Source organism: Rhinolophus sinicus, linkage group LG03 (assembly GCF_036562045.2).
Source record: "Rhinolophus sinicus isolate RSC01 linkage group LG03, ASM3656204v1, whole genome shotgun sequence".
NCBI classification, from domain to species: Eukaryota; Metazoa; Chordata; class Mammalia; order Chiroptera; family Rhinolophidae; genus Rhinolophus; species Rhinolophus sinicus.
This window is the reverse complement of record NC_133753.1, coordinates 186503594-186529896: the sequence shown is the minus strand read 5'-3', so window position 1 is coordinate 186529896 and position 26303 is coordinate 186503594. Positions and strand designations below refer to the sequence as shown.

Here is a 26303-nt window from a genome sequence, read left to right as displayed (position 1 = left end):
AACTTCCCCATCTGATTTTGGAAAAATCAATACCCTATTGTGAGACTTTTGGTAGAAGAGAGAGTTCTGTCTCAATTATGGACCTGACAGGAGTGAGACTCTGCACCTACCCTACTTGGAGCAGCCAGACCACGCACATGACTTAGGCTGGGCCAACACATAGTTTTGTCTGGAACTCTGAATCTGGACCAAGGGACACAAAGACTAAGGGGCAGAGCAGATATTATTCATTTCTGTTATAAAAAACACAGTGACAGTAGCAGCGCAAGTTCATGGGCAGACGTGTCAGTGGAAAAGCTTTTGTTCTGATTCAGTTGTTCTTTGGAATAACGTTGGCTGCATGTACAGCCACTCAGTTTCCCTTGGTTCCTGCTTTATTTCAACACTGATTCACTGCCTTTCATGCCAATTCTTGAGCTATCCAACATCCATTTGGAAAGTTACTTGCATGCTTAATTACTCAGAGTCAGATTCTGTTGCTGTCAAGATGGTCTATGACATCATAGTTTGAGTACAAGTCCATACACCCCCACACATGTAAATACATTGGACAATAACTGAAATAATAATTTGAAACCAAGGAATAGAGAGTCAGGCTTGAGCCTCCCAGTATTTATAACATTTTTACATATTAACATTAGGCTTTTAGATCCATAGTGTTTAATCACGTTGTGTATGCCAATGGTTTTATGTGACCTTCATAGACTCATACTTTTGAACATATTTTGCATATGAGGTTAGGTTTCCTTCCTGAGCAGTTTAAGCTGGCACTATCCAATACTACAGGTAGCTATTTAAATTTAAATTAATAAAATGTAAAATTCAGTACCTTAGTTTCTCTAGCCATATTTCAATTATTCAATAATCACATGAGGTCTGTAGCTACCATAAGGGACAGTGCAGATATAAATTGGGGCCATAATTGCAGAAGTTCTGTTGGACAAAACTGGTCTGAGCACATTATTGTAAGAAATTCTGGACTGAAGTTATTTGTCACAGGTTGACTGTCATTAGTCAATAATGGTGCTTGAACAGTCGACCAAGAAGGCTCAAGAAAGGATGCATGCCTAGTCTGCAAAATTAATTTATATTGTTTTATATTTTTATATTTTATCTTGACCTTTTCCTTGTTAATCAATGGAGACTGTTTCCAATCTATGGACTCCGAATGAGAGAGAAACTAGTACCTAGAAATGGGAGGTTTTAAAAGACAGACATTAACATGTGGAATTGACAAATATATGGGCATTGACAATCCCTCTATACCTAGCTGGCAGTAAGGAAATCTTTTTCTGTTCTTTGTAAGAGAGCACAGGAACTGACTGAACTTTTGCCTGCAAATTTTTGGAAAGGGACCTTACATAAAACTTGCAAATTTGCAGCTTTAGGAAAACACTTAGAATCCCAATAGCATCATTCATATCTTTTATTCTACCTGCACCTGGAACCTGTTTGGCTCTTTGGGTATGCAAGTTAGTAAATCACTTCCCATTACTAAACTAGTTTGAGATAGTTTTCTTCAAAATCCAGCAGGATATTACTAACCAATGCAAACACTGAGTCTATCATTAAAGCAGATAAGAAGAGTTCAGATAAGCAGCATGGTGAGTAGCACGTTTTTACGTGCTCTGGATTATTAATGGCTAGAGGACAACAATTGAGAGAGCTGAAGATGAATAGGTTTATTACAAATAATCCATGGATTCACAAGAATTTATAGCTTTTCTCTATTACTACTAATCCTCTTGAGTGTGAGTCAGCCCCCTGGACATAGTAAGGCTGTTCAGGAGAAAATAACTTCCAAGGTAGAAAACTAACTGTGAAAGATACAATCCCTCATTCTTAAAGGCTTCATTGTTATCTTTGATTTTGTTTTACTGACATATGATTAACATGCAAAATGCTGTACATATTTAATGTATACAGCTTGATGAGTTTGATGATGGTATAAAACTCATGAAACCATCACCACAATCCATGCCATAAACATCCAATCTATCACCTCCAAAAATGTCTTTCTGCCCTATTATTATTATTATTATTATTATTAGTGATAAGAACATTTAACATAAGTTCTGTCTTCTTAGAAATTATATAATACAGTATTATTTTATTCTCATTCAAGCTTTATTGTCAACTTTCTCCTCCTTGAGATTTTTCTCCTTCCTTATCTACTGTGATGGTACTTCTGTTCTACTGTTTCTACTTCCTCTGTAGAATTTCATTTTCAAACTCTTTATGCAGACCTATTTTTATCTTTCTGCTGGTGACCAGAACTGAGGAGGGGCTTAATAAATTTTGAATGGAAGAACGTAATCTAAATAGTATTCAACTTTTGTCAAAATAAACTGAACTGTAATCAAACTATAGTGCAAAACAATGCAAACCAAAGACTATGATTGTTAGTGTATTTTTATTCTTTATATTTTACATTAGTATTTTATTTGCTATATTACTATTTTATTTTTTAGTGTAGAAAATACTTTCATACCATACGAGTATATTGTTCTAATGTCAATAAATATGGTGACAAATCATATATAGGAAACATAAATAATCCTAGAAGAAAAGAATCTATTACATTTTACTCTGTAATTCTTATAATGAATGTCTGGTATTTTCTTTGTGAAACTTAAAAAAAAACAACAAAAACGGATGTATTTGAAGACCCTCTAGGCTCAATTTTCAATTAAATGCCTTTGTTATGTGAGGTCCAGTGCAATTAAATGTTCAAATACTCATTAAAAAAAATCAATAAAATAATGAAACAGATTTCCTGTGAAAAATCTAATACCTATGTTGAAAACTATTCATTTCCTCAGGGCAAATACATATTGAAATAAATCACTCAATGATTAGTTATAAAGTGCAAAAGAATTTTTGAAATGCGTATTTCTACTCTTGCATATATTGGTAACATTTGGATTTTCATCTCTAATTCTGTGTGAACCATAGTAAAATGCAGTATTATTAATATTTAGAAAATATATTAAGATTATCTAATCCACATATTATTTTTGTGCAAACAAAATCCTGAAGCAAGATATGACCACAAAAATGGCAGACAAAGATAATAAAGATATGTTTCTTGCTATAAACAAGTAAAATGGTGAATAAAATTGAAATTTAAAGTCACTACAACTGAGCTAGAAACAGTAAAATATCATTGACTATGGACAAGAAAGGAAGAAAGGGCTCAGTACTAGTGAAGCCCTTTCCAGACTGATATCTTTGGGGAATTTAAACTGGATACAGGCCCAGGATATCAAAAATTTGGTTTTTACCCTGAAGATTAGAAACCATGACTACTCTAGGTTTAAAATTAAAACTGGATATATCTGAAGAAAATAAGACTACTTGAAAACAACTCCATGACATGAAAACTAGACTACTTACTAGCTTAAAAAAGTAGCAAGAAAGCTTGTGGTATGTTAGCAGTTCTTGGTAGAGAAAAAGTTTCCTGCAATAAACTAAAACCCAACCTTGCAGCCTAGATGAAAGGTATATAAGTTTTATTTTTTAGCATTGTTGTTGCTCTTGTTGTTGCTATTTACATAAAATGTATGGATGGGAATCAATAGTTAAAAATTAAAAATTAGTATTTATACAGATTTCTGAAACCAGTTGGTTGCCCACTGGAAAAAAGTTAAGTGGCTCTCTGTGGCTATTTCTCAAGCTTTGTTTTGGAAGACTGTCACCAAAATCCCCATTGTCACTCCACACACACTATTGAAAATAAGTGAAAATGAAATTGTAAAAGACACACCACTGAGACAGGTTAGCTAGCCTGTTGTTAGATAAACAGGGAAGTCCCTGATAGAATAAACAAAAACAGCCATATCTTGAAACTCCAGGACAAAGGCAGCCATACCTTGGAACTCCAGGTTCTGAAATGACTCATTTGCTTCAGGGCAACAATGTAATTGTGCTCTGGGGAGGAATGGGTTATTTCGTAAATACATTCAGGCTAGACAAACAGTGAATCTGATAGACAAAAATCAGAAGGCACCAACTCCCTTCCCCAAACATGCAAGAGAAAGTATAAAAGTAAGAGCCTTTTGCCTTAGCCAGTGGGCATCCCAATTTTGGGTACACCCTCTTGCAAGAGAGCTGTATTTTCGCTTTAATAAAAATCTTTGCTCCTCTACCTCTCCTTCCGAGTCTGCGTTCTTATTCTTCGGGTACATGAGACCAAGATCTCCGGGCACCAGACACCAGAATCCTATATCATTTGGGGGACCCAATCCCTATATCAGCAGAATCAAATCTGCATGACAGATGGTGAATAGACAAAAGAAACACGCATCAAGCACAAGGAACAAAATTAGAAAAGTTGAACAAGATTGTTAAACAGATGGCTGCAATAATTAAAATCATGTGAAAAGGGAGGTCAAAATGAAAGGATGTATTACTATATAAAAATGAGGAAATGAACTAAAATAACTAAAAAATTAAAAATATAGTCACTATACTCAGATTTAAGTCAAAGAGCATACTTAACTGTTCAACTTAGTTGAAGAGAACATTAGAATGCTAGAAATAAATTTAACAGAAATTATATGAAAGAGATATAACAGCAAATGAGAAAGAAGAAAAATAAAAAAAAATAATGGATACTATATTTCTATAAAGTATAAAAATCCTACTAATTGTACAAAAGAAAACTGATTTCAATTGTTGGGTTGAATTTTGTATGAATAAAATTCACATGTTCAAGTTCTCACCCTCAGTATCCTATTTGGAGATAGGATCATCAAGTTAAAATGAGGTCATTAAGGTGACTTCTAATCCAAAATGACTGATGTCCTTAAGTAAGGGGGAAATTTGGACACAGATGTTCACATAGCAAGAACACTGTGTTAACATGAAGAGAGCCATTCATAAACCAAGAAGAGAGGCTTGGAAAAAACTTCATCCCCCAGAAATCGCTGAAGCAACCAACCTTGACGACTTCTTGATTTCAGATTTCTAGCATCTAGAACTGTCAGACAATGAATTTATCTTGTTGTAGTCAGTGAGTTTATAACACTTTGTTATGGTAGCTCTAGCTAATTAATACCTAGACTAACACAAATTGAAAGCCAAAAAAAAAAAAGAAAAAAGGAAAAATCCATAGGCTAGACACATCAGTGATTCCACAAACCACGAAGGACACAATGATAATCATGATACCAATCAAAAAGAAAGAGAGGAAATTTAAAATGAAATTTCAATAGACTTCTCATTTTCAAAATTAGAGTCCAGAACACAATATACCTTCAATAAAAACAATAATAGAAAAACTCATCCTAGAATCCTATACACAAAAAATAATGATTCAATTAGAAAAGAAAGAGAGTTTTTACTGTTCCCAGGGTGAATTAAAAAATAAATAAACAAAGGCTGCATACAGGCAATAAGAAAATCAAACCAGGAGAAAGAACAGGGATAGGAGCAATGAAAAACAAAGATATTGGCAAGTGCGGGTAAATCTATGAAAGATAGAATGTTGAAATAACTTTAACAGTAACAAAAAAATCTGGAAAGTACTTTTTTAAAAAATGAGGAAAAAAGATGCTAGACAAATATAAAATGAAACAGGAGAAAGTGATTAGTGTTTAAGCATCCTAAACTATCTATCTGTATCATTTAGAATAACTATAGAGTTATCAATTTTAAGTTCCATAAAGTACCTATTAAAAAGAAATAGGGCACAGTCACATTTCACTAAGTAAACTACACCCAAAAAGTTTGACATAGAAGTGAAGGGGAGTAAAAAGTCATTATATATACTAGACCTATAAATAAGTATACACTTTATGCATTGATGCTATTATAATAACAATAATAACAGTAACAGGAATAATGTGTGATCGTGTAGCTTTAAACAATTTGGCATAATAGGCACGTACAAAGTAGAAAACACAATATTGTAGTACAATTTTGACCATTGTATGTACTTGCTGCACAGCAGGTAGATAGAGATACAAAATTTTGACTGGTAATGTCAAGAATTCATATAATTAAGAGCAAGCACAAATATATATACACATATATACGTATATATACGTATATATGTATATACGTATATATGTGTATATATATATGTATATTTGTGCTTGCTCTTAATTTTATATATACAAATAAATACACATATATTTATTTATATATACACATAAATATATATATATATATATACACATACACACACACATATACATATTTATATACACATAGATACAACATAAACTTCCAAATTAGAAGAGGAAATCCCAATAGAAGTCATTTGGTAGAACAAACAGACAAAAACAACAAAACAACAAAGAAAAACATAGTACACATAAGTACAAAATAAATTGGTAGTAATAAGTCCATGTATATTAGAAATCACAATAAACAATGGAATAAAATCATCACTTAGAAAAATAAATTGTCAGAATGTATAAACAAACTAAAAGTTAGAACTTATCTGTATGATTATTATAAAAGACACATGTAAAATATCATTAGAGTGACATATAGTATGGAGAAAATATTCAAACACATTTTGACCAAGAGAAACATAAGGAAGAATGTCAGTATTTTATTCTCATTTGAAAATGCATTAACATTTTCTTGGACCCTTTAAGCATCTTTGACACTAGTGATTATGCCAACTGTAATTAATAGACAATTTAGCTGGGGTCAAAAATGTGCCCAGACATTGCCAAATGTCCCAGGGGTCAAAGTCACCTTTGGTTTCTCACTGTTGATACACATACACACACACACACACACACACACACACACACACACACACACACAGACACACACACACACACACACACACACACACTCACACACACAGGTGGGCACATTTGTATAGTAAGAAATATGAATAAATATATATATAATGTTCCATAGCATATATATTGTTTTGCATTAATGACCTTTGAAAAATGTGTCAGTTAGCATTAAGAAATGCTTTATATAATGAATGCCAAAGCTGTTCATTAAGTACTTTTAAAATTATTCAAATAAAATGTCACTTATTCTCTAAAAATACAACTAAACTTAATGAAATATGATTTCTTAAAAACAATTCTAAATCACTACAAATTAAATGAAATATATGCCAAATCAAATTCCTCTTTTATGCATTCAATTTCTTGTAGACCTGGATGTAATCAGTTACATTCCTATGATGACTATTGAGAAGAAAATTATATCCATATCAAACTGACTGCCATAATTAATTTCACCTGACATCATGTCATCACATTGTCATTTTATAAAATGCAGATGTCATGTTTTGATATAGGAAGTTTTCCATTTCAAGGAAGTTATGATAAAAAAGTTGATAAAATTATCATCTTGAGAATATTAAATGACAATTGGGACCTTTCCTTGCTATGCAATTAATTTTCAATTCAGAGTTCATGATGGCATTAAAGCTATCACATATTTTTTTTCCTGAAAAGCCTGAACATTCCCATTCCCTTTTACATAATGTATTCTCTCTTTAACCTCAAAATCACATATTTAATTTGAAACAATAGTACTTCATATAGAGATGTGAAAGTTCTCTTTTAAAGAAAGAATATAGAATAATGGCAATAACAGTGATGATGACAGGGGGATTTCATGCACTATCCACTAGAAACTAATTTTCATTAAAGAATTTGATATCTTACAATTTATTCTTTGGTTGTGTCATAACTAATCCCTTCTCCCATAAAGAGGTCATTTAACTCCTTGGAACATCGTTGCTTTTTATTACTAGAGAGATTTGGCAAGATGATTTCTTAGTTCCTTTATACTGCTATTATACAATTCCTTGCTTACTCTCTACATGCTTGTTGTTGGTGTTTTTTTAATAAAGCAAGTTGTAAATAACTGTCTAGTGTCTTCACTTATCTACTCATACATATAGGATGTGGGTGGAGAGAGGAGTAAGGGGGTAGAATTTTAGTAAACTGAATCTTAACAGATGGAAGCAGTATCTTCTACATGTAACGGTTACAAGCAGATACACTATAAATGCAGAAAAGTGAAGATGGAGAATGTAATTCATTTTGTTCATTCTGAAAATTCTAAAGTTCTTATTAACTTTTATCATCAAATATATAGTTAATGTCAATGCAGACCAAAACCTAACATACTATTGTTACTAGGTTAGATATCTTAACATAAAACACACTTCTTGATCTCTTATCTCTTGTTTAGTATTATTTATTCCATTCTCTTTAATTATCAAATAATGCTTTGTGGACAATATCCACTTACAGATATCTTGCAATAAACAAAGAGTTTCCATTATTTCTTATGCAAGAATGCTTCACCAGTTAAAGTCACCTAAAATGTTTTTTTTAAATAAAAATAATATGTATTTATGGCACACAACATTTTTCCAATCACATTTACCACTTAAAATGTATGAAGCTTATTTCTAACAGTTGTGTGTTAACAGACATTGTTTGCAATGTATATACTTTGTTAGATACTGCCTGTTACATATGACTAAATCTTCCTAATATATACTGGTAAGATTCTACACTTTACAACTACAACCTGCACATGTAAGACATATTCTGTTGGTAAATATGAGACATATATGCAACACAGCCAATAGCTAGTGGCTAAAAATAAGAATCCAGTTTATAATATCTGGTCTCTAACGCAAGCAACTCCATGTTTATACCATTCTTTTTATTCAATAATATTTTCTAATATATGCAATGAACTGTAGATATTCAGTTCCCAGGAATGCGTTTTTATTGACTGCCCCTAATTCTGAACCAATATCCTCAGATTTCAGAAGACTCCAAACCAAATAAAAATATATTAACAGTTTCAGACAAAAGAATGCTAACGATTACTATTAAATTTCTCTACAGCAAAAATCATAAACAAAGTCAAATCACAAATAAAAAATGTGAAAAAGAGTTTCGTGACTTACATCATCGGCAAATAATTATTACATCTAATATATATCAATATCTACCTATATATATATATAATGAACCACTAGTATTGATAAGTTAAAGAGACTAACAAAATAATATAAAATCAAGGACCATGAAGAGTCAGTTACCAAAAAAAGAAACACTCATATCCCCCAACATATAAAAAGATAATAAATTTCACTCATAATAACAAATGTATATTAAAAGTACACAGAGATGCAATTTTTCACTAACTATATTTGCAAAATTCCAAGTTTTACAATTCCATCTGTTGGCATTGCTGTAGAGAATAATCAGTTTTGCACAACTGAGAGAGGTGCAAAGCACTGCACCACTGTGGAAGAGGATCTGGTAACATGTACCAAAATTAAAGGTTTACTTATCTTTAAATCATAATCCCACTTGTATATCTCTCCCACAGATATACTTATATATCTGCTAACTGATGTGTATACCAGGACATTTGTTACACTAATGCAGGTCATGCAACAAAACAGCAACAACAAAAACACCAGAGTTAATGTTCATTAAAATGACTATGGGGGTTGGGGGAAGGTCCTACAGTGAAACTGGTGATGTAAAGACCTTCAAAAAGTACCTCCTCCATAAAAGCAATGATTAATGAAAGAGGTTTTTGTCCCAATAATTTCAAATAATTATAACAACCATTAACATCACTACAAATGGTTATAATTTATGGAGTACTTCCCAGTGAATTATCACATTTGATCACTACAATCAGCACTGAGACAGATGCTATGTGAATAAAGCTGAAAGAGTCCCAGAACCTACTTCAAAAGCATTCACAGTGTAACCGGAGGCTCATAAACATTTCCTGTAAATAAATGGCCATTGGTAAATATTTTAGACTTTGGGTGCCTTACTGTCTCTTGCCACTACTCAATGCTACCAGCTTGAAAACAGCCATATGCAATACAAGAAGGCACGAGAGTGGCTGTATTCCAATAAAACATTACTTATGCAAACTGAAATTGGGTTTCATATAATTTCTGATTGTCACAAACTATTATTTTTAAAAATTATTTCCACATTTTACAAATGAAAAAAACTTCTTTAGTATGCAGTTAATATCAAAACATACAACTGTCTGAATTTGGTTTACAAGCTGTAGTTTAATAAATGACCTATGATCTGAACCATATACCAAACTTTATAATATACTTGAATAAGTCATAAAAATGTCAAACAGTATTTCTCAGTTTTACATGTAAGGAAACAGAAATGCAGGAAAATAAACAGACTTGCCAGTTGTGATAATAAGCAGAGAAGCTACAACTCAAACCCCGCCCTTTACTCACTAATCATTATTCTCATGAAATCAATGTGTCTACTCCAGTGATAGGTGTGAGGCATGGCATGCATTTTAGGGTGTGTATGACATCTCACAATAAATTATATTCTTATTTATGACGGGACTTATTCAGCACTGTTCAACTTTCGAAAAATAATAATTGCAAGGTCTATGTTGTTCTTCCATGGTTTTTGCAAAAGAGGGAACACTTTCATTTTAAAATTATAATAACATTACCATACAATTTGTTTCAGGAGGAAAGGGCTTATTTTCTAATAAATGTGCTATTATATTTTCCTTAAGCTAATCCTTCAATTATTTAAAGATATAGTGAACAAGTCCATGAGATAAAATCTGTGAAATATATTCATATTCTAGTTTTGGTATTTGAACTCTCATGGCCATTATATTATGGGAAAATACGGATTATCAATTATACATCCATATATGTATAATTATCCATGTATAATTTGTGCATATATTATACACATATATGTAGTTATACTCTTTACAGTTAGAAACAGCCTTATGATCATGGCCTTAGGCACATATAAATGTCTTAGTAATGAATAATATATACTGACCAATGGCAACAGAATAAATTCCCTCATAATAAATCCAATCATTTACCAAGAAAAGTCTAAGAAAATTATCATAAGAAATATAAGATAACTTGGTATGTATGAAAACAGGCTTGAATTCTTACCAAAAGTCCAGTAAATGTTTTATAACGTGAAGTATAACTATACATATACAGAATTATAATCAAGAACTCAAGGAAAATTCGAAATAAACATATAATGCATCCAGAAAAAAATATTATTTTAATACCAGAACTGCATTATATGATTATTATTTTTTGTTTCTGTTGACAAAATTTCTGCTGGCATTTCTGTGTAAAGGGTAAAGGAGGTAGTTTTAGTTCTCTGAAGGTGTCTTTTCTCATGCTCATAGTAATTTTAATAATACCATCTTTTATTTAGGAGCGTTTTACAAACATATGGTTGACCCATTATGAATATATTTATGAGATATAAATTATTAAATAAAAATAATGGGACAGGAAGATATTATTTTAAGCACATATGGATTGTTGAGCTTTGTGGGGTATTTTGAATTGTCTCAGTTGTACATATGTATGCACGTATGTGTGTATGTTAGAGGGTGACAGGTGAAGGGAAAGCATCTGTACAATTCAGTTAAAATAGAATAGAAAGACTATGAGTGAGGGGACCCAGGGTGGACAGGAAATAAGCAGATCCCACCCTTGTGACTCTTTGTATCTGTCAGTACTACAAGCAGTGGAACAGATACCAATTTCTATTCATCCTCCAGAAACTTGAACGGTTTCACAGACCTACACTGCCTCCTGATGGGTAACAAGCTCTCAACCGTATGTTCACTGGCACCCAAGCCCAGAAAGATGGCTTGGATTAACCTACGGACTGAGGCTTCATCTTTTACTAAAACTACTTGACTCAAGAGAAAATGAGAAGTTGTCTGATCTTTCCTTTTCCCTTTCTAGCAAATTTTGTTTCAAAGTTAAATTAGAATGGTAAGAAATATGCATAACAAAATATTTTCAATAAAATATTGTCCCTTTTGGTGTACTCCTAAAGCAAAATAGCATTTTCTGTTCTTTTTTCCTCCTTTTCAAGGATTGAAAGGATTATAGACAAAAAAGACCTTGAAGTTCGTAACAAAAATAACTTCCTAATAATTCAATATGTCATTTTTGTATTTTATACATGCTTCCATTTACTTCATGGAGTAATTTATAGAGAAAAAAGTATAGAACAAAGACAAGTTTTTATTTTTCTGGATTTTTTTTTTTTGGTCTCGTTTTAATATGCCTATAAAAATGATAGAATTGTTTCATATTTTTTTGTGTTGTCCATATTCTGACTCCACACCTCCTGCCTTGTATGGAAAATACAGCTGCAACCCAGTCCCCGCTGGACGAGGGATGGAACAGATGGCTGGTGATCCTGTGCTGCCTACACATTAGGGAAGCACCGTGGCTTGGAGGACTGCTTTTTTTTTTTTTTTTTTTTTAGTACTAGCACTGCTAAAGTGAAAATAAACAGTCAAGCAGGACATGGAATTCACTTAGTCGGCAGTCTCAGATACTCTACCACTGTGCTTTCTATTTCTCTCATAGGTGCTGAATAAGCCTAAGTATGGCTGCTTCCAAGAATCGATCAGTAATTCATCAGAAGAAAGCCTCTCCACTTCCCACTCTATTCTTTACTCTAAAGCCTAGACGACACATGCTTAAACTGTCCCTTTTTACTGAGCACGCAATTTCCTAAAGGGTTTGATAAGCCATTAAGCTGTCTTGTCTTTGGTTTTGAGAGAAAATAAAGTAGGTCTGAAGTTACTGATCATTTTATCTACCTCATTGTTTTGGAATTTTAACACAACCTGTATATCCAAGGTATATTTACTCAATATTTAAAATATATCAACATTGTCATGGAAATTAATTTGGGGGATTAGAAAAATACCCATATGCTGTATATCTATATCTATATCTATATCTATATCTATATCTATATATATATATATAGAGAGAGAGATTTTTAAAACTCAATTCATCTGTACGTTTAAAATGACAGGCAGAAATGTGAAGTATCATTAACTAATTAAAACAAACAGGGAAAGACCACATAAGTTCTTTCTCAAAAGTGATTATAGAAAAAAACCAAGGTTAAAAGAAGTTGGTACATAAGGAAAGCAGAAATATACATATAAGAACATTATGCTAAGTGAAATAAGCTTTTGAAGGCTAACAAATTCAAATACAATCTCTGTAACAATTACTAGAAATATATTAAATGTCATGATATAGTATCTTCCTTTTAGCTCCATGTGCATTAGCAATAGATTAAAAAATGTAAATATTAATGTACCAATAAATAGCATTGTGAATTCCAACATACCTTTGGTAATAAAGACACAGTTACTTAATTGTCTGTTTCATTCAGTGTTTTCATTTTAAATGAGAGAACAGGAAGAACAATATCTTGGTAAAGAACATTTGGTCTAGTTTGTATGGACCAATGTTTAGGGACATGTGACATGATTGACAAAGTTCACATTTTACAATCGTTATTTTGAATTGTTTAGTATAAGTAACAGCATTCTATCACATAATATACTTAATGTTCTATGTCTCTTCAAATTCAAATCTATCTTCACCCTCATCTCACCCCACAATTTCTCAAAAGGAAAAAACAAACCAAGAAACAAAAACTTACCTTCCCAACATATTGTGGATCTGGTCCCATATGTTCTTCTAAAACAAAGAACTGATTCCAAACCCATCCCCTTTTGGGACGATGGTGGACTTCGGTTTCACCTTCAATGTGTTTGGTTTGGTTTCTGGTCACCTTGATGGAGCTGTGGTGAGCAGTTCCATAACACCTCTGCACAAAACAGAGACACACTAGGACTGGACAGATGCAAGATGTGCTCGTAATTTTCATTGTAAGATAACTTTCCGGTTCACAGTTTTCTTCGTTTTCCTTGTCAGCTACAAATGCTTAGTGAGCATTCAAGAGAGAAGCTGAAGCATCTTTCGGAAGGGCAGTCCAAAGTAAATTGTTTGGCGTGTCCATGGTTTAACAGTCCATCAGGGAAAGGTCAGACTACATTTACATCCTGAAACACTTGGAGAATCAAAGCTGTAGTTGTCTGATTGTAAGTCTTCACAGTAGGTGAACACAGGAAATCATTTTCTATCTAATGGAAAAAGAAAATTATATGCATTACAAAATAGGCTAGTTTTAAGTATTTGCTCTGAATGCAAATTATACTATTTTGCAGTGTGATGCTGATAGGCAAAGAATGTGTACAAATACTTTTGAAAATATATACAGAAGTACACACACATAGTCATGCATAAGCCTGCATGTTGCAAGCAGTTTTACATGGATCTCCCTCCCTGTACTGCTAATTTTCAATTCTATATATTCAGGGTATATGTATATTGAGGATATATATATATATATATATATATATATATATATATACACACACACACACACACACACACACACACATATATGTATGTATATATGTGTATATATAAATGTATGTATACATATATATACATATATATGCATATGTATATCAACAAAATGCAGTCCTAATGAGTACTGAAATGCTCAAAAACTGACCAAGATTATCTGCACATGCCTGAGTGTAGTATGATTGCTTACAATATGTGATCTCTTAAGGGACTCCATACTAAGTGCAGATTTTTTGTTTTCATTTTATTTGTTTTTTGTTAGATGTGATAAAAATTTACTACACATACTACAAATAGATTACCTATTACATGTGACTCACTGAACTTCAACAAAATACTTCCCAGGGTTGAAAAATTGTCACAGACCATCCTGGCAATCGAATAGGTACTTAAGTTGCTTAGTATGAAACACACACACCCACATACACACATACACAAAATAAATAAATAAAAAAACAGAAAAGAAGATGGTTGAAAAAAATATATGAAATTGAAAGTTATTCCACACTTGGGATCAGATTGGCACAATCAAATATGAGTGAGAATATCAAATGGCTCAATAATAGCTTTCATGGATTTTTATTGGTAAGCAGATAATACTCTAGGGTACTCTTCACATACAGGAAAGATAGCTATTCAAGCTTTGAATAACACTACACATACTTCTAGTGTCTATGTAAAGAAAGGAGTAAATGAGAAAGAAATGGTGGCAAAAAGAACAGAAGGGAAAATGCTCTGATTTTCAAATAACAAATGTTGCAGACTTGGACTTAGGTTTTAGTAAAATTAGACAATAAAATAAAACTTGAGCAATATTTTTGGAAAACGAAAAACAGGATTTGGGAGAGAAAAAGTTGACTGTGAAATTATTAACTTATTGAGAACATAAAACTGCTTAGCAAGTTTTGCTGTATTTTTACATATGTGTGTTTCAATGTTTGTTTAGAAAAATTATATTGATTCAAGATTATAGCTATGCCACCAAGTAAAAAATATTAGATGAATCATTTTTTCATTTCATAAAATTCACGCCCTGTAAATTGGTAAAAATTGAAATGGGGATCTAAATGATTCACAAGATGGCAGACATGACAATATAAATTTTAAAAAATTGAATATAAATACTCAGTATAGCATAATTGTTTTATACAACTGATTAAAAAGTTTACAGTGAGCAGCAAATGAAAAGATAATAACATGAGAACCAGAGCAAAGTTCTTTTCTCCATCAGTGTCTTTCCCCATAAATTTGGGTTAATAATAACGTTTACTGCACCAGCCGTGTAAGTGTTGTATTGAATGAGAACTGGGATTTCACTTTAATCATCTGGCCAATATAAATTGAAGTTTGTAATATTTTTGAAAGCAGAGATATATTTTCAGTTATTTAGATTAAAATGATTCTATAACTCCTAACGTATAAAAGAGAGACATGCGTTTCTAGTTCCAAAATAGTAAGAGCACTGAAAAGAAAGCACAGCTTTGTTTTGTTTTGTTTTTTTGAGAATTTACTTACCATACGTATTTATGTGAATCATCTAATTTCTTCAAGTCTCAATTTTCTCATTTACTAAAATTTGTGGCTTAAATATTAAAAATACAGTAGTGATGTTTGGAATGTAAGTAGGACTGAAAGAATAAATGTAAACATCACTACTGTACTTTTAATATTCTTTCCAGTCTATCTAATAAATTATTTGGATTGTTTTACATTAAAATTTCATTTCTTAACCATCAAAATATTCTTAACTTTTAAGTCACAAATTTCAAAATAAGATACTTTAATCTTTCTTCTTAGAAGTCAAATTGATGAATATATAAAAGGTGTTACTGTAATACTTTCACACCATTGGTGTGATTTTTTTAAATGAAATTAACATCTTTGCCCTTTATCAAAGTTGTTTAACAAAGCATAATTCATGAGCAGAAGGTGAGGAAAGTGGTTTTTGTAATGTATTACAGATATATAGAATGAGTGTTTTCTTTGCAATAATCATCTTGTGTGGCTTTCTAAAAATATACAAATGCATTTTACTCTACATATTCATTATATGTTTATGAATCTCTATTATGACAGTTACGAAGAGTAATAAATAAGACTCTGGAATGAAAGAACAAATGTAAACATTACTGCTGTACTTTTGAAAGTAATTTCATTTACTATATCCAGACTCCAAATATGAACATTTTCTGTTCTACTCTAGGAAATCCACCCATTCATAGGGTAGAAAGGATTAAAATATAAACAGTAATAAAATAAAACACTGATTGAGATTAACACAATAGAAATACGCTGTAGACTTTTGGCATTTTTTGATGAAGCAGCATTTAAACACCACCCCTGCTTTCATGGACACTCCAATATGAATTCTCATGTCCAGAGCCCTAACTTTCACCTCTGAACACCTATGAACCAGAGCAAGTTAGAAGAAGATAACTTTTCTTCTTTCTTCTTCTAACTTGCACTAGTGACATACACTTGTTAATTATGTGATCTAACACCCTGGAACAAAGAATGGATGGATGTAGAGAAAGTTGAGAAATATTTCACAGCACTGTTAAGGGTCTCAAGGTCCAGAAGCTATGACAGACAGAGTCCAATGGCAGCTGCACGAATTAAGGGACAGTCTAGCTACACAGTTTCAGTATCAAATACTTGACATTGTTTCTAACTGCCTAACTTATATTGGTTCCTACTTCTTGCCAAACCAGATTCTTAAGGCCTCTCATCAATTTTGATGGCTATACAATATTATTCCAATAAATGTATCTGCTGCTTTCCATGGTCAGGTTGACTTTTGTGGTTTGAAAACAAGAACCTTCTGATACAAAGCATTACTGCAACGATACTCCAGAGAAGTAGTTTCCAAATAAAGCATTGCATGCTATAATGTGTAATAGAGACCTCTCTCCTCTGCTCAGTACTTAATCTAAGTGATCCAAATTTGCTTCAGAGACTAGTCCTCTTGCTGCTATAATTATTCCCTCTTCAGTAGTAGAATTAGTAACACTCTATTTAGTCAAGAGACATGACCTCCAATGTTCATTTTGTAGAAAACTATCACATTTTTATGAGGATTTTATTCTTTGAGCTTCACATTTCCCATTTATGAATAAATATTTTTATTGAAGTATCTTTAAGCATGTTCAGCTAATTGTTTGAATGTATGATTTAATAACAGCATCATTTACAAATGACTTTTCTTACACTGAGTTAATCACATCACACAAGATTAAACATTAGCCATTTATAACTGTTCAGAGAACTTTGAAGAATCACCACTCTCAAGAAAAGGATTTTCACATTTACCCCCAAAGGTTATTGCTTGTAACAGGGGCCTTTGACTGGATTTTCTTACCAATTCATTCTTAATTTAAACACCTGAGACTTCAAAGAGGTCTAGAGAACGCCTGATGTTTGGGGAGGAGGGAAAGGAGTTTCCTTTGCTCATCTTCTTTTTCTCAAAATGTCTTTGTCAAAAATGCTTTTATTTCATGAACGTATCATTCCATCCTTCATACGTGTGGGGTGAAGTAATGTATTTTATATATTCCAAAAGCCTAGAGTTATAGTTATGATTACCACCAACTTTTCAACTCTAACATTATATATTATTGGTAGGAATTTATCGCACTTTGCATAGAGCAAGCTTAGTTTAAATCGTAAATGTCAAACGAGGATAAAGTGTGATGGAAAGTCCATACTTTTTGTAATTACTTTCATTGTGAGACATACAAGGGCGTCTTGTTGGGGAAGCACATGTCACTGGGAGCTTCTTGCTGCTCAATGCACAACTGTCAAATCTGTAAATCCATCAGATGAGAAGGCTGTGCTTCAGGAGAGGCTGACTCATCTTGACAATAATGAAATGTACATTTTCCACAATAAATTATTAAAACCCATCATCCTGTCAGGCAGATTTAAATGTAAGGAAACTTATATTGTGTTTGAATTCTAGGGTACTTATATGAGGAGAAAGATACAAATTCAGGATAATAACCAACTAATTTTTTAGTATAATAAATATTTATTTATGATCTACCTCTTTGAGCGTATGTATGTATATGCTATGTATGCATGTACATATATGTATTTACTTATCTTGAGGATGTCGTGTTCTAAAATGTTAAAATTATCCTTTGGGATGTTCATTAAAGGCAAGATGCATTCTCAGGTGTATGTCTGGATCTATGGTTTCCACCATTTTCAGATCCAATTAACAATATCAGTATCATTTTCTTGTTCTAAGTCTAGTTCTTGTTCAATTTCCAATTATACTGACTTCTGAATTTTTGTTTTACCTTCCTTTCCTTTACCATACACTTTTACTCTTTTCTCCACAACTTTGGTGTTTTCTTTTCTCTCAACTGATAATGTATCTGTTTAATAATTAATTATATTCTTCTCCATTGGTGTCAATTGAATTAAACAGCTCTTGCTTACAGTCAAAATCCAAATACCGATGAACCATATGGACATGTAGAGAGCTTCATCTAAATTTGTTGCAATATTATTCCCAGGCTGACTCCCAAATCAGTATTTCCACTTTCAATCTGACCATTTCAGGATATTCACATAGCCCCAAGCTTTGGACGTGATAAATTGCTTTTGCTTAAATTACACTTACACACACACACACACACACACACACACACACACGTAGCTCTCTCTAAAATATAATGAAATCTCTAAATAAAAACATAAATAATTTAGGAATCATTGACTTCTGCATATGCATTTTTTCTGTTGGAAATGTTCACTACACTTTCATGGAGACAGTGATGAAAACACTACATACATACTTACAGGTATTACTACCTGACATGGCTCATTCAATTCCTTTACCATAAAAGATTTACTCTCTTATACTCCGACTAAAGGGTATTTCTCCACAAAGATTTCTGTTTTGAGAGACAATTCTTTTCGGGTCTTTTGTGTTTCTTCATATCTAAGAAAGAGGTATTGACAGCTTTGTTTCATGCTATAATTTCAAGGATATTTGTATAGAAAACAACTTTGGAAGAAAGATAGAACCTCTCTTGAGGGCAGAGGGCAGATTTGTTTTCTGACTGGATACTGTCTTCTTCTAGGAAAAAGACTGTGGAAGTGTGCCAGCAGACTCCATATAAGACTGGGAATTCCAAAATCCAGGGTTCCTTAGCTGCGATCCATACATTCTGTGTGTGGTTGTTCTATGTCATGCCATGGGATGTGAAGAGCAAGAGGAACTTAGGCTGCCTACCATGCTTTGGGTAAAACTCTTTGTCTCTGATCTAGAATCTCATATGCTCTGCCAGCATCTGTAAAACTGTGGTAGACTAACTTACTCGCTTGAAAGTAGGGCAAAATAAAAAATCCTTCACTTGCAAGACTCTATATCATAGTGTAATGGAACTGCTTGCTCCTCTAAATTATCACAGCATTTATGTTATCCTTTCTAAATATTGCAGACCAGCTTTCTAATTATTTCTGTAGGGTTATTTAATGTTTTCTTTGTGTCATATTTCTTACAGTTCTCACACTATATCTATGTATTTTCCATCTCCTGTATTGGCAATTGAAGTACCTTTCATATTGGAATCACAAACTAAACAATTGTTGAATGAAGGAATAACTAAATGGGAAATAGACAAATTATTCAGGGTTGCTGCAACAAGAGGGGTGTTAAAATAAGAAGTTTCGATTTGGAATATTTAAATGTAAGAACATGTTACAGAAAAAGTTTTTAAAGCATTCTTTGATTTAGTTTCTTTACACTTTGTTTTTCACTTAAAAGCCTGTCACAGACAAAGAAACATAAGTACTGGACAACAAAGTCAAAATTTATCAATAAAATTCTACTTTCTCACTAACTTCCTTCCTTCCTTCCTTCCTTCCTTCCTTCCTTCCTTCCTTCCTTCCGTCCTTTCTTTCTTTTTTAATGTGGATAGTGATATTTTAATTATCGTTTATAAATTCAATTCAAGGATAAGGGAACTTTTCTTTTTTACAATTATTTCATAGCATATGTTTTTATTTCTTTTTTAATTAAGTATATTGGGGTGACAATAGTTAGTAAAATTACACAGGTTTCAAGCATACCATTCTATCATGCATCATCTATATATCACATTGTGTGCTCACCACCCAGAGTCAGTTCTTCCATCACCATATATTAGACCCCTTTTACCCTCTTCTACCATCCCCCCCACCCTCTGGTAACCACTAAACTTGTCTGTGTAACAGATAAAGAAACAAACAAACAGAAAACTAAGTTCCTTGTAACACAGAGGAAATTACGGAAGCCATTTAAATAATGATTCAAATGTGCATTAGTAAACTTTACAATGGCATAATTATATGCCTTTATGATTAATATCTTATTCACTATATATAATGGAACATATGTGTATGAACATTCCTATGTTGATAAAAAATATACTTTTGACAATAAATTCAACCATACATACTGTCACTACTCTTCTGTCTCAAGATACACTTCATTATCGTTAGATTAATGCAAACATATTTACATAGAGTTGAGTATTAGTTTAATATTTTATGTATTCCTGAAATTATACAGCTAGGTAGGAAAACAATGTCTTGAAAGCACAGGCAAATATAAGATGACATTTGCAATATTGATCAATTTGACTTGAATAGCTAATATCATAGAATTACTTCCAATTTTCATGTTGCTGATTTCAATCTTTAAATGCCTAGTAGACATCATTCAAAAATTAGGAAAATAAATAGAAAAAGAAAATTATGGTGCCAAATGCAATGTTTCCTTATTTATCTGTACGAGGTATGATCAAAAGACATGGTAAATGTTTAAATAAATAAAAAAAGTATTACGGTAAAAGACTCATTACCATTAATCCCCCTGAAAATACTCCTCCTCACTTTGAACACATTTATCCCATCATTTTTGCCACTTTCTGAAGAAGTTCTGGAAGTCCTCTTTCATGAGTGTCTTTAGTTGCGCTGTCATGGCTGCCTCGATGCCCTGAATCGATTCAAAACGGTTACCTTTCATGGTCATTTTGACTTTGGGGAAAAGCCAGAAGTCGCACGGTGCCAGATCCAGTGAATAAAATGAGGACACTGTCATGTTTTTATTTGACAGAAATTTCCATATACCAGAAGTGATGTGTGACATGGAGGAGGATGAAGTAAAGACACTCACAAAAGAGGACTTCCAGAACTGCTGCAGAAAGTGGCAAGAATGGTCAGTTAAGTGTGTTCAAAGTGAGGGAGGGTATTTTGAGGGGGATTAATGGCAATGTATCTTGTACTGTAATAAATTGTTTTATTTAAACATCTACCGTATCTTTTGAACACATTTCATATATGTCAGAGTGAAAAATATTTTGAATTTCTTCAAATCTTTCAAAAATATTTCCACCTATCACACTGTGCTATGCTTTATTACGTTCTCACTGAAAAAAATATGCACATATATATATTCATTTCACATATAGGATTTTATGAAATAAATTTTAAAATGGTTGTTTTATTTTATATATATATTACAGGAATCCTACTGGTGCAGAGACTGCTAATGGCCTCACTGTCTGGTTTCCACGACTGAACACCCATATGTTTTGCCAAGCATAAGTCCCTATACTTCACTTCCCCAGAATAAAGACTACATTTCCTAGCCTCAGGTGCAGCTGCGTATTAATAACTACTATGGTAAATTGTAGTCAATGACATATAAGCAGAAGTATTGTCTGATAACTTTCCAGGAAATTTTCCTAGAAGACTGTCGACATGTATCTTATCTATTCTTTCTCCTTCCTCTATTTCTGCCACATGGATGCTGAATGTGTGGCTAGAACTCCCTTTTGGACCATGAGAATGAGTAGCACAGCCTGGCAGTGGAGAAACCAAGCACCTTTCACCACAGAGAGGAGCTGCGTGTGAGACCTGGGGTGCTTTCCTCTGAGCTCAGTTAAGAGAGAGACTATTTCAGTCTTTTTAAAGCCACAGTTATTTTGTGTTTTTGTTACTCAGAGCTGACCTTAACCCTAATTTAACAACCATGGAACTGAAATAGTATAGTCTCCACGGCTTTGGATTTTGGGTAGGGTTAGTGAAACAAAGTACATACAGAGGAAGGAAAGAAAGGAAAGGAAAATTGGAATGAAAAAACACAGAGAGATTGGATAACCCTCCATTCTAAGTTCCAGAGAACTTATTTTTCATGATAGTCTTCTATGCAACTTTTATCACAAATACCAAAATGTGCAGATCTTGCTTTTCTCTGAAGTCAGAAGACATATCTTATATCTGTGTCATCTGCGTAACACAGCACTATGAAATTCAAAGGAAGGAGTGATACTTGTCCAAAGAGCTCCCTTAATGCCTTATCCTTTGAAATATGTCCTCTAGCTATGTATAATCTCCTAATCCCTCTTCTTGAAATTTTTTTTGTCTTTACACCATTCCCAGGACAGACTCAAACAACTTTCACATGAAATTCATAGTGTTTCAATATTTGGCACTTTTCCACTTCCTTTGTCACCTTTAGTGTCTACCCAGGAAACACCACGACCCACTCATATTTTACCAAGCTCACTCACTCCTGACTGTGCTCTGCTCTTTCTAACCTTTATGCCTCTGCATAAGCCATTTCTTCTAAATGAAAAACCTTTTCTCTGTTTTAATGATCAGTGAATCACCAGTCCCCCAAGCCAGTGCTTGTGGCCCATCCACTGTCATGTAGATCCCCTATTTCCTCATGAAGGAAGAAGTTAAGAATATTCCACCTCAAAATGTGCCACTTTGGCATTTATATTATTTTTAGCTAAAGGCATCTGAAAAACACCAGATACGAAAGGGGCATGCTGGCCTTCCTAAAAGTAGATACAAATTCCATATAAAAGATGCCCTCCTTATATTAGAAGGAAAGATACATGTTTATTACCAAGGGTGGGAAGTTGGAGATAAGAGAAATCTGTACAAAGAAACATTGATAAACTCTTCTCCTTCCAGTCACTTCTCTAGCCATTAACCATCTAGCCCAAACCCCTTTGCCTAGTACTTTTTGAGAATTGACTACTTTCTCCAATTCAGTATATAAGTGTCTGACTTAAACTGCTTCTTTGGGTTTTCATTTCCTTATGAGAGCTGCTATGTCACATAAAACTGATGTTCAGTAAATGTGTATGCTTCTCTCTTGCTGTCGTATTACAGGAACCCCAGTAAAGAACTCAGAAAAGAGAAAAGACAAAAAATTCCTCCTCCCCTATAGTCACATTTATCTCATGATTTATACATTTCTGTGTCTGTTTTCCAAACTAACCTGTAACCTCCTGCCAGAATTTCACTTTAATCTCCATATCCTTAATGATTAACACAACTTTGTGCTCACAGTCAAGACTCACTTGAGTGAACAAACAAAACCAGGTTTGTGTCAGTTTTGAGGGTCCCATTTATTAGTCATGTGACCTTAACCACATTTTCTCATATGTAAAAGGTCTAATAACCTGATTACCTCTCTAGGAGAATGAATAAGCATTATGGACAAAGTCAATGGTATCTGGATGACTCAGTCAAAATCTACCATGATTGCTGGGAAAATAAAAATCAATATATGTCTCTTAAAAGTAAGAACAGCACTCTCTTTACATGAAGTATTATGTTATATGCATCGTGTGCATGTGTTAGAATTACTTCCCATGACCTGCATATAAGAAAACGACTTAACTATAATTTAAATTTTAGATTTCCTGAAAAGAAATTAAAGCTAAATGTTAAGAGAGTATTTGCATAATGTCTTCATAATGAATATTTAAGACTTGTGTGCCTTTTCTTAGAGCTCTGGTTTTCTATCCCTATAATGTACGGTTTATGTGTAGTTAAATAAATGTTTCCCATATGTTTTGAAAACACCCATTTTTAGAAAGCAACTACATAAATACCTCAAACGCATACATAAAGACAGGGTACAAAAAGATAGTGGTGGGTATAATAAACCTACAAAGGAATTGAAAAAAAAAATTTGCTTTTCTCTAGTGTGTTTTCTTCAACCATTTCTACAGTTAACTGGGTTATCTTCTATAAACACTAGGAATACGATTCTCCCTTTTTTGGGGGTATTTTAGTTAATTTATATAGAAGTTTGTTGCCTTAGTTAAAATATATAGCATCTTGATTACTATTTGTAAGAAAATTAAGTGTTACATTTTTAGCATGTCATATATATGCCAAGGTTTCAGGTTACATATGGAGTCAAACCAACTTAGAATATAAAATTGTTAGTTTTCAATATAAAATATAAATCTACAGGAGCCAGTTTAACTCTGAGATATTGTACTTCTGAAATTTAATGAATGAGAAAATTTGACAAAATGTCCCAAACAGAAAAAAAGGTATGTATAGCATTCTTATGCATATACGTAAAATAGTATGTACAAATTATCTGATGATTGATAGGACTTTATATTTCTATTCAGGTTCCAATTTACCTTCCAACATTCCAGTCTAATTCTTTCCAGTATAGTTGACTCTAATATCACATTGTAAGCCTGTTATATCTACTTGGCAACACTTGAACCCTAAGGCTATCCCATTATATGCTATGTGCATGATGAAGACAGTCCAACAGATGTATGCACTGGTGTCACCAGAGAAACAGCAGGATGCTGAGGTAAGGAAAAGCCATGGAGGAATAGAGTCATGTTGGAAGAGACTGAAGCAGAGATGTGGGTAGGGTATAGCGCTCAGTACTGGGCATTCAACATTTAGAGTTAAAAAGCAGAGGATCAGGAGACATAGAAGAAATACGCAGTGTGGTGGAGGGCCAGGGTGGGGGTGGGGGAAGGAGGGTATCATACAAGCCTAGAGAACAAAGTATTTTATGGAAGAAAAAAAAATCGCACTGCTAATTAAGCCAGTGTCTTTATTCAGGCAAGACCCAGATACTACCAACCATCTTTTACACTGAATTTATGTTAATATTTGTTTATAGAGGGAGGTAACAGAAATTAGCACTTCAAACATATATACTACATGCTATATAATGGACTATATGCTTAAAGTCATTATCTTATTTAAACTATTTTTGATCCTTTTCTACCTGAAGAGACTAAGTTTCAAAGCACTGAAATAGCTGTCCTTAGAGGTGAGATTTAAAGCCAGTTCTATTTGAGTTCAATATCTTTCTCTCACATTGGATTTGAATAGATATAGGTTTCAATTATGCTTATGTCTCCTTGTCATTGGTCCTTGAGATGTATAAGCTATTTGACATCTTAAAGTTTCTGTTTCCTGGATGTTGAATGAGTATGATAGTAGTACCCACTCCATAGTAGTACCCACCCCATGAATTGCAGTTTAGTATTATATGAGCCAAAAACAAAAATATTTGAGAACTCTTTTTGAGTCATACTCATAATAAACCCTTGCAATGTGTTAATAAGTAATATTAAGTGTTGGTCTATAGATATTCCATTTCAGCAACTGATTCATATTTATTTTTATTATGTTACTTTTTTTCTGTCCACAAAATGAAAGATAAAGATGAGGAATTTTTTTATTATTTCTAGTGTACTATCCTAAAATTAAAAAGTAAGATTGTGCACTATGATAATAAGATTGTGCACTATGATAAACTATACAAATATTTAGGATAAATATAATTTTTTCTTCCATGTTACCGTTATCTACATTTCTGCCAGTTCAGAAAAATGAGTCATACATATGTAAATGTATTCTAATAGCATCAATAAGATAAGGAGTTTATGGTTTAAATGAGTCAGATTATCTAGTCTTGCAAAGTAGGATAAACTCTTGGAATCACCTCTACAAGGTGGGTTATTTAAATAGCAGGGGATTTTTCTTTTGAGATGTTGATTTATGTAAATACAAAGGATGTAGGGAAATTGAAGAGGAGAAACTATTTTGTTATCAGTTTTGAAACCCATAAAAGAAAATTCACCCTTAACCTTTTCGAGGTGTTACTAAATTTTGGCATGTTAATAGAATGAGACCCATAAAATACCTAATTTTTTGAGGGAGCTTAGAAAGTAAAGGGTTTTGCTTTTAC

The 26303-nt window shown here is 32.9% G+C and overlaps 1 protein-coding gene across 2 annotated transcripts in view; it reads right to left on the bottom strand.

The window, feature by feature from the left end:
• The window catches only part of LOC109451424 (cadherin-18), an 864067-nt gene that overhangs the window by 231259 nt on the left and 606505 nt on the right, over positions 1-26303 (bottom strand). For both annotated transcript variants that reach the window (XM_074329055.1, XM_074329056.1), the window contains one exon: positions 13497-13980. In XM_074329055.1, coding sequence (XP_074185156.1) covers positions 13497-13724 — 228 coding nt within the window. In that variant the 5' untranslated portion in view covers positions 13725-13980. The remainder of the gene's footprint in view (positions 1-13496; positions 13981-26303) is intronic.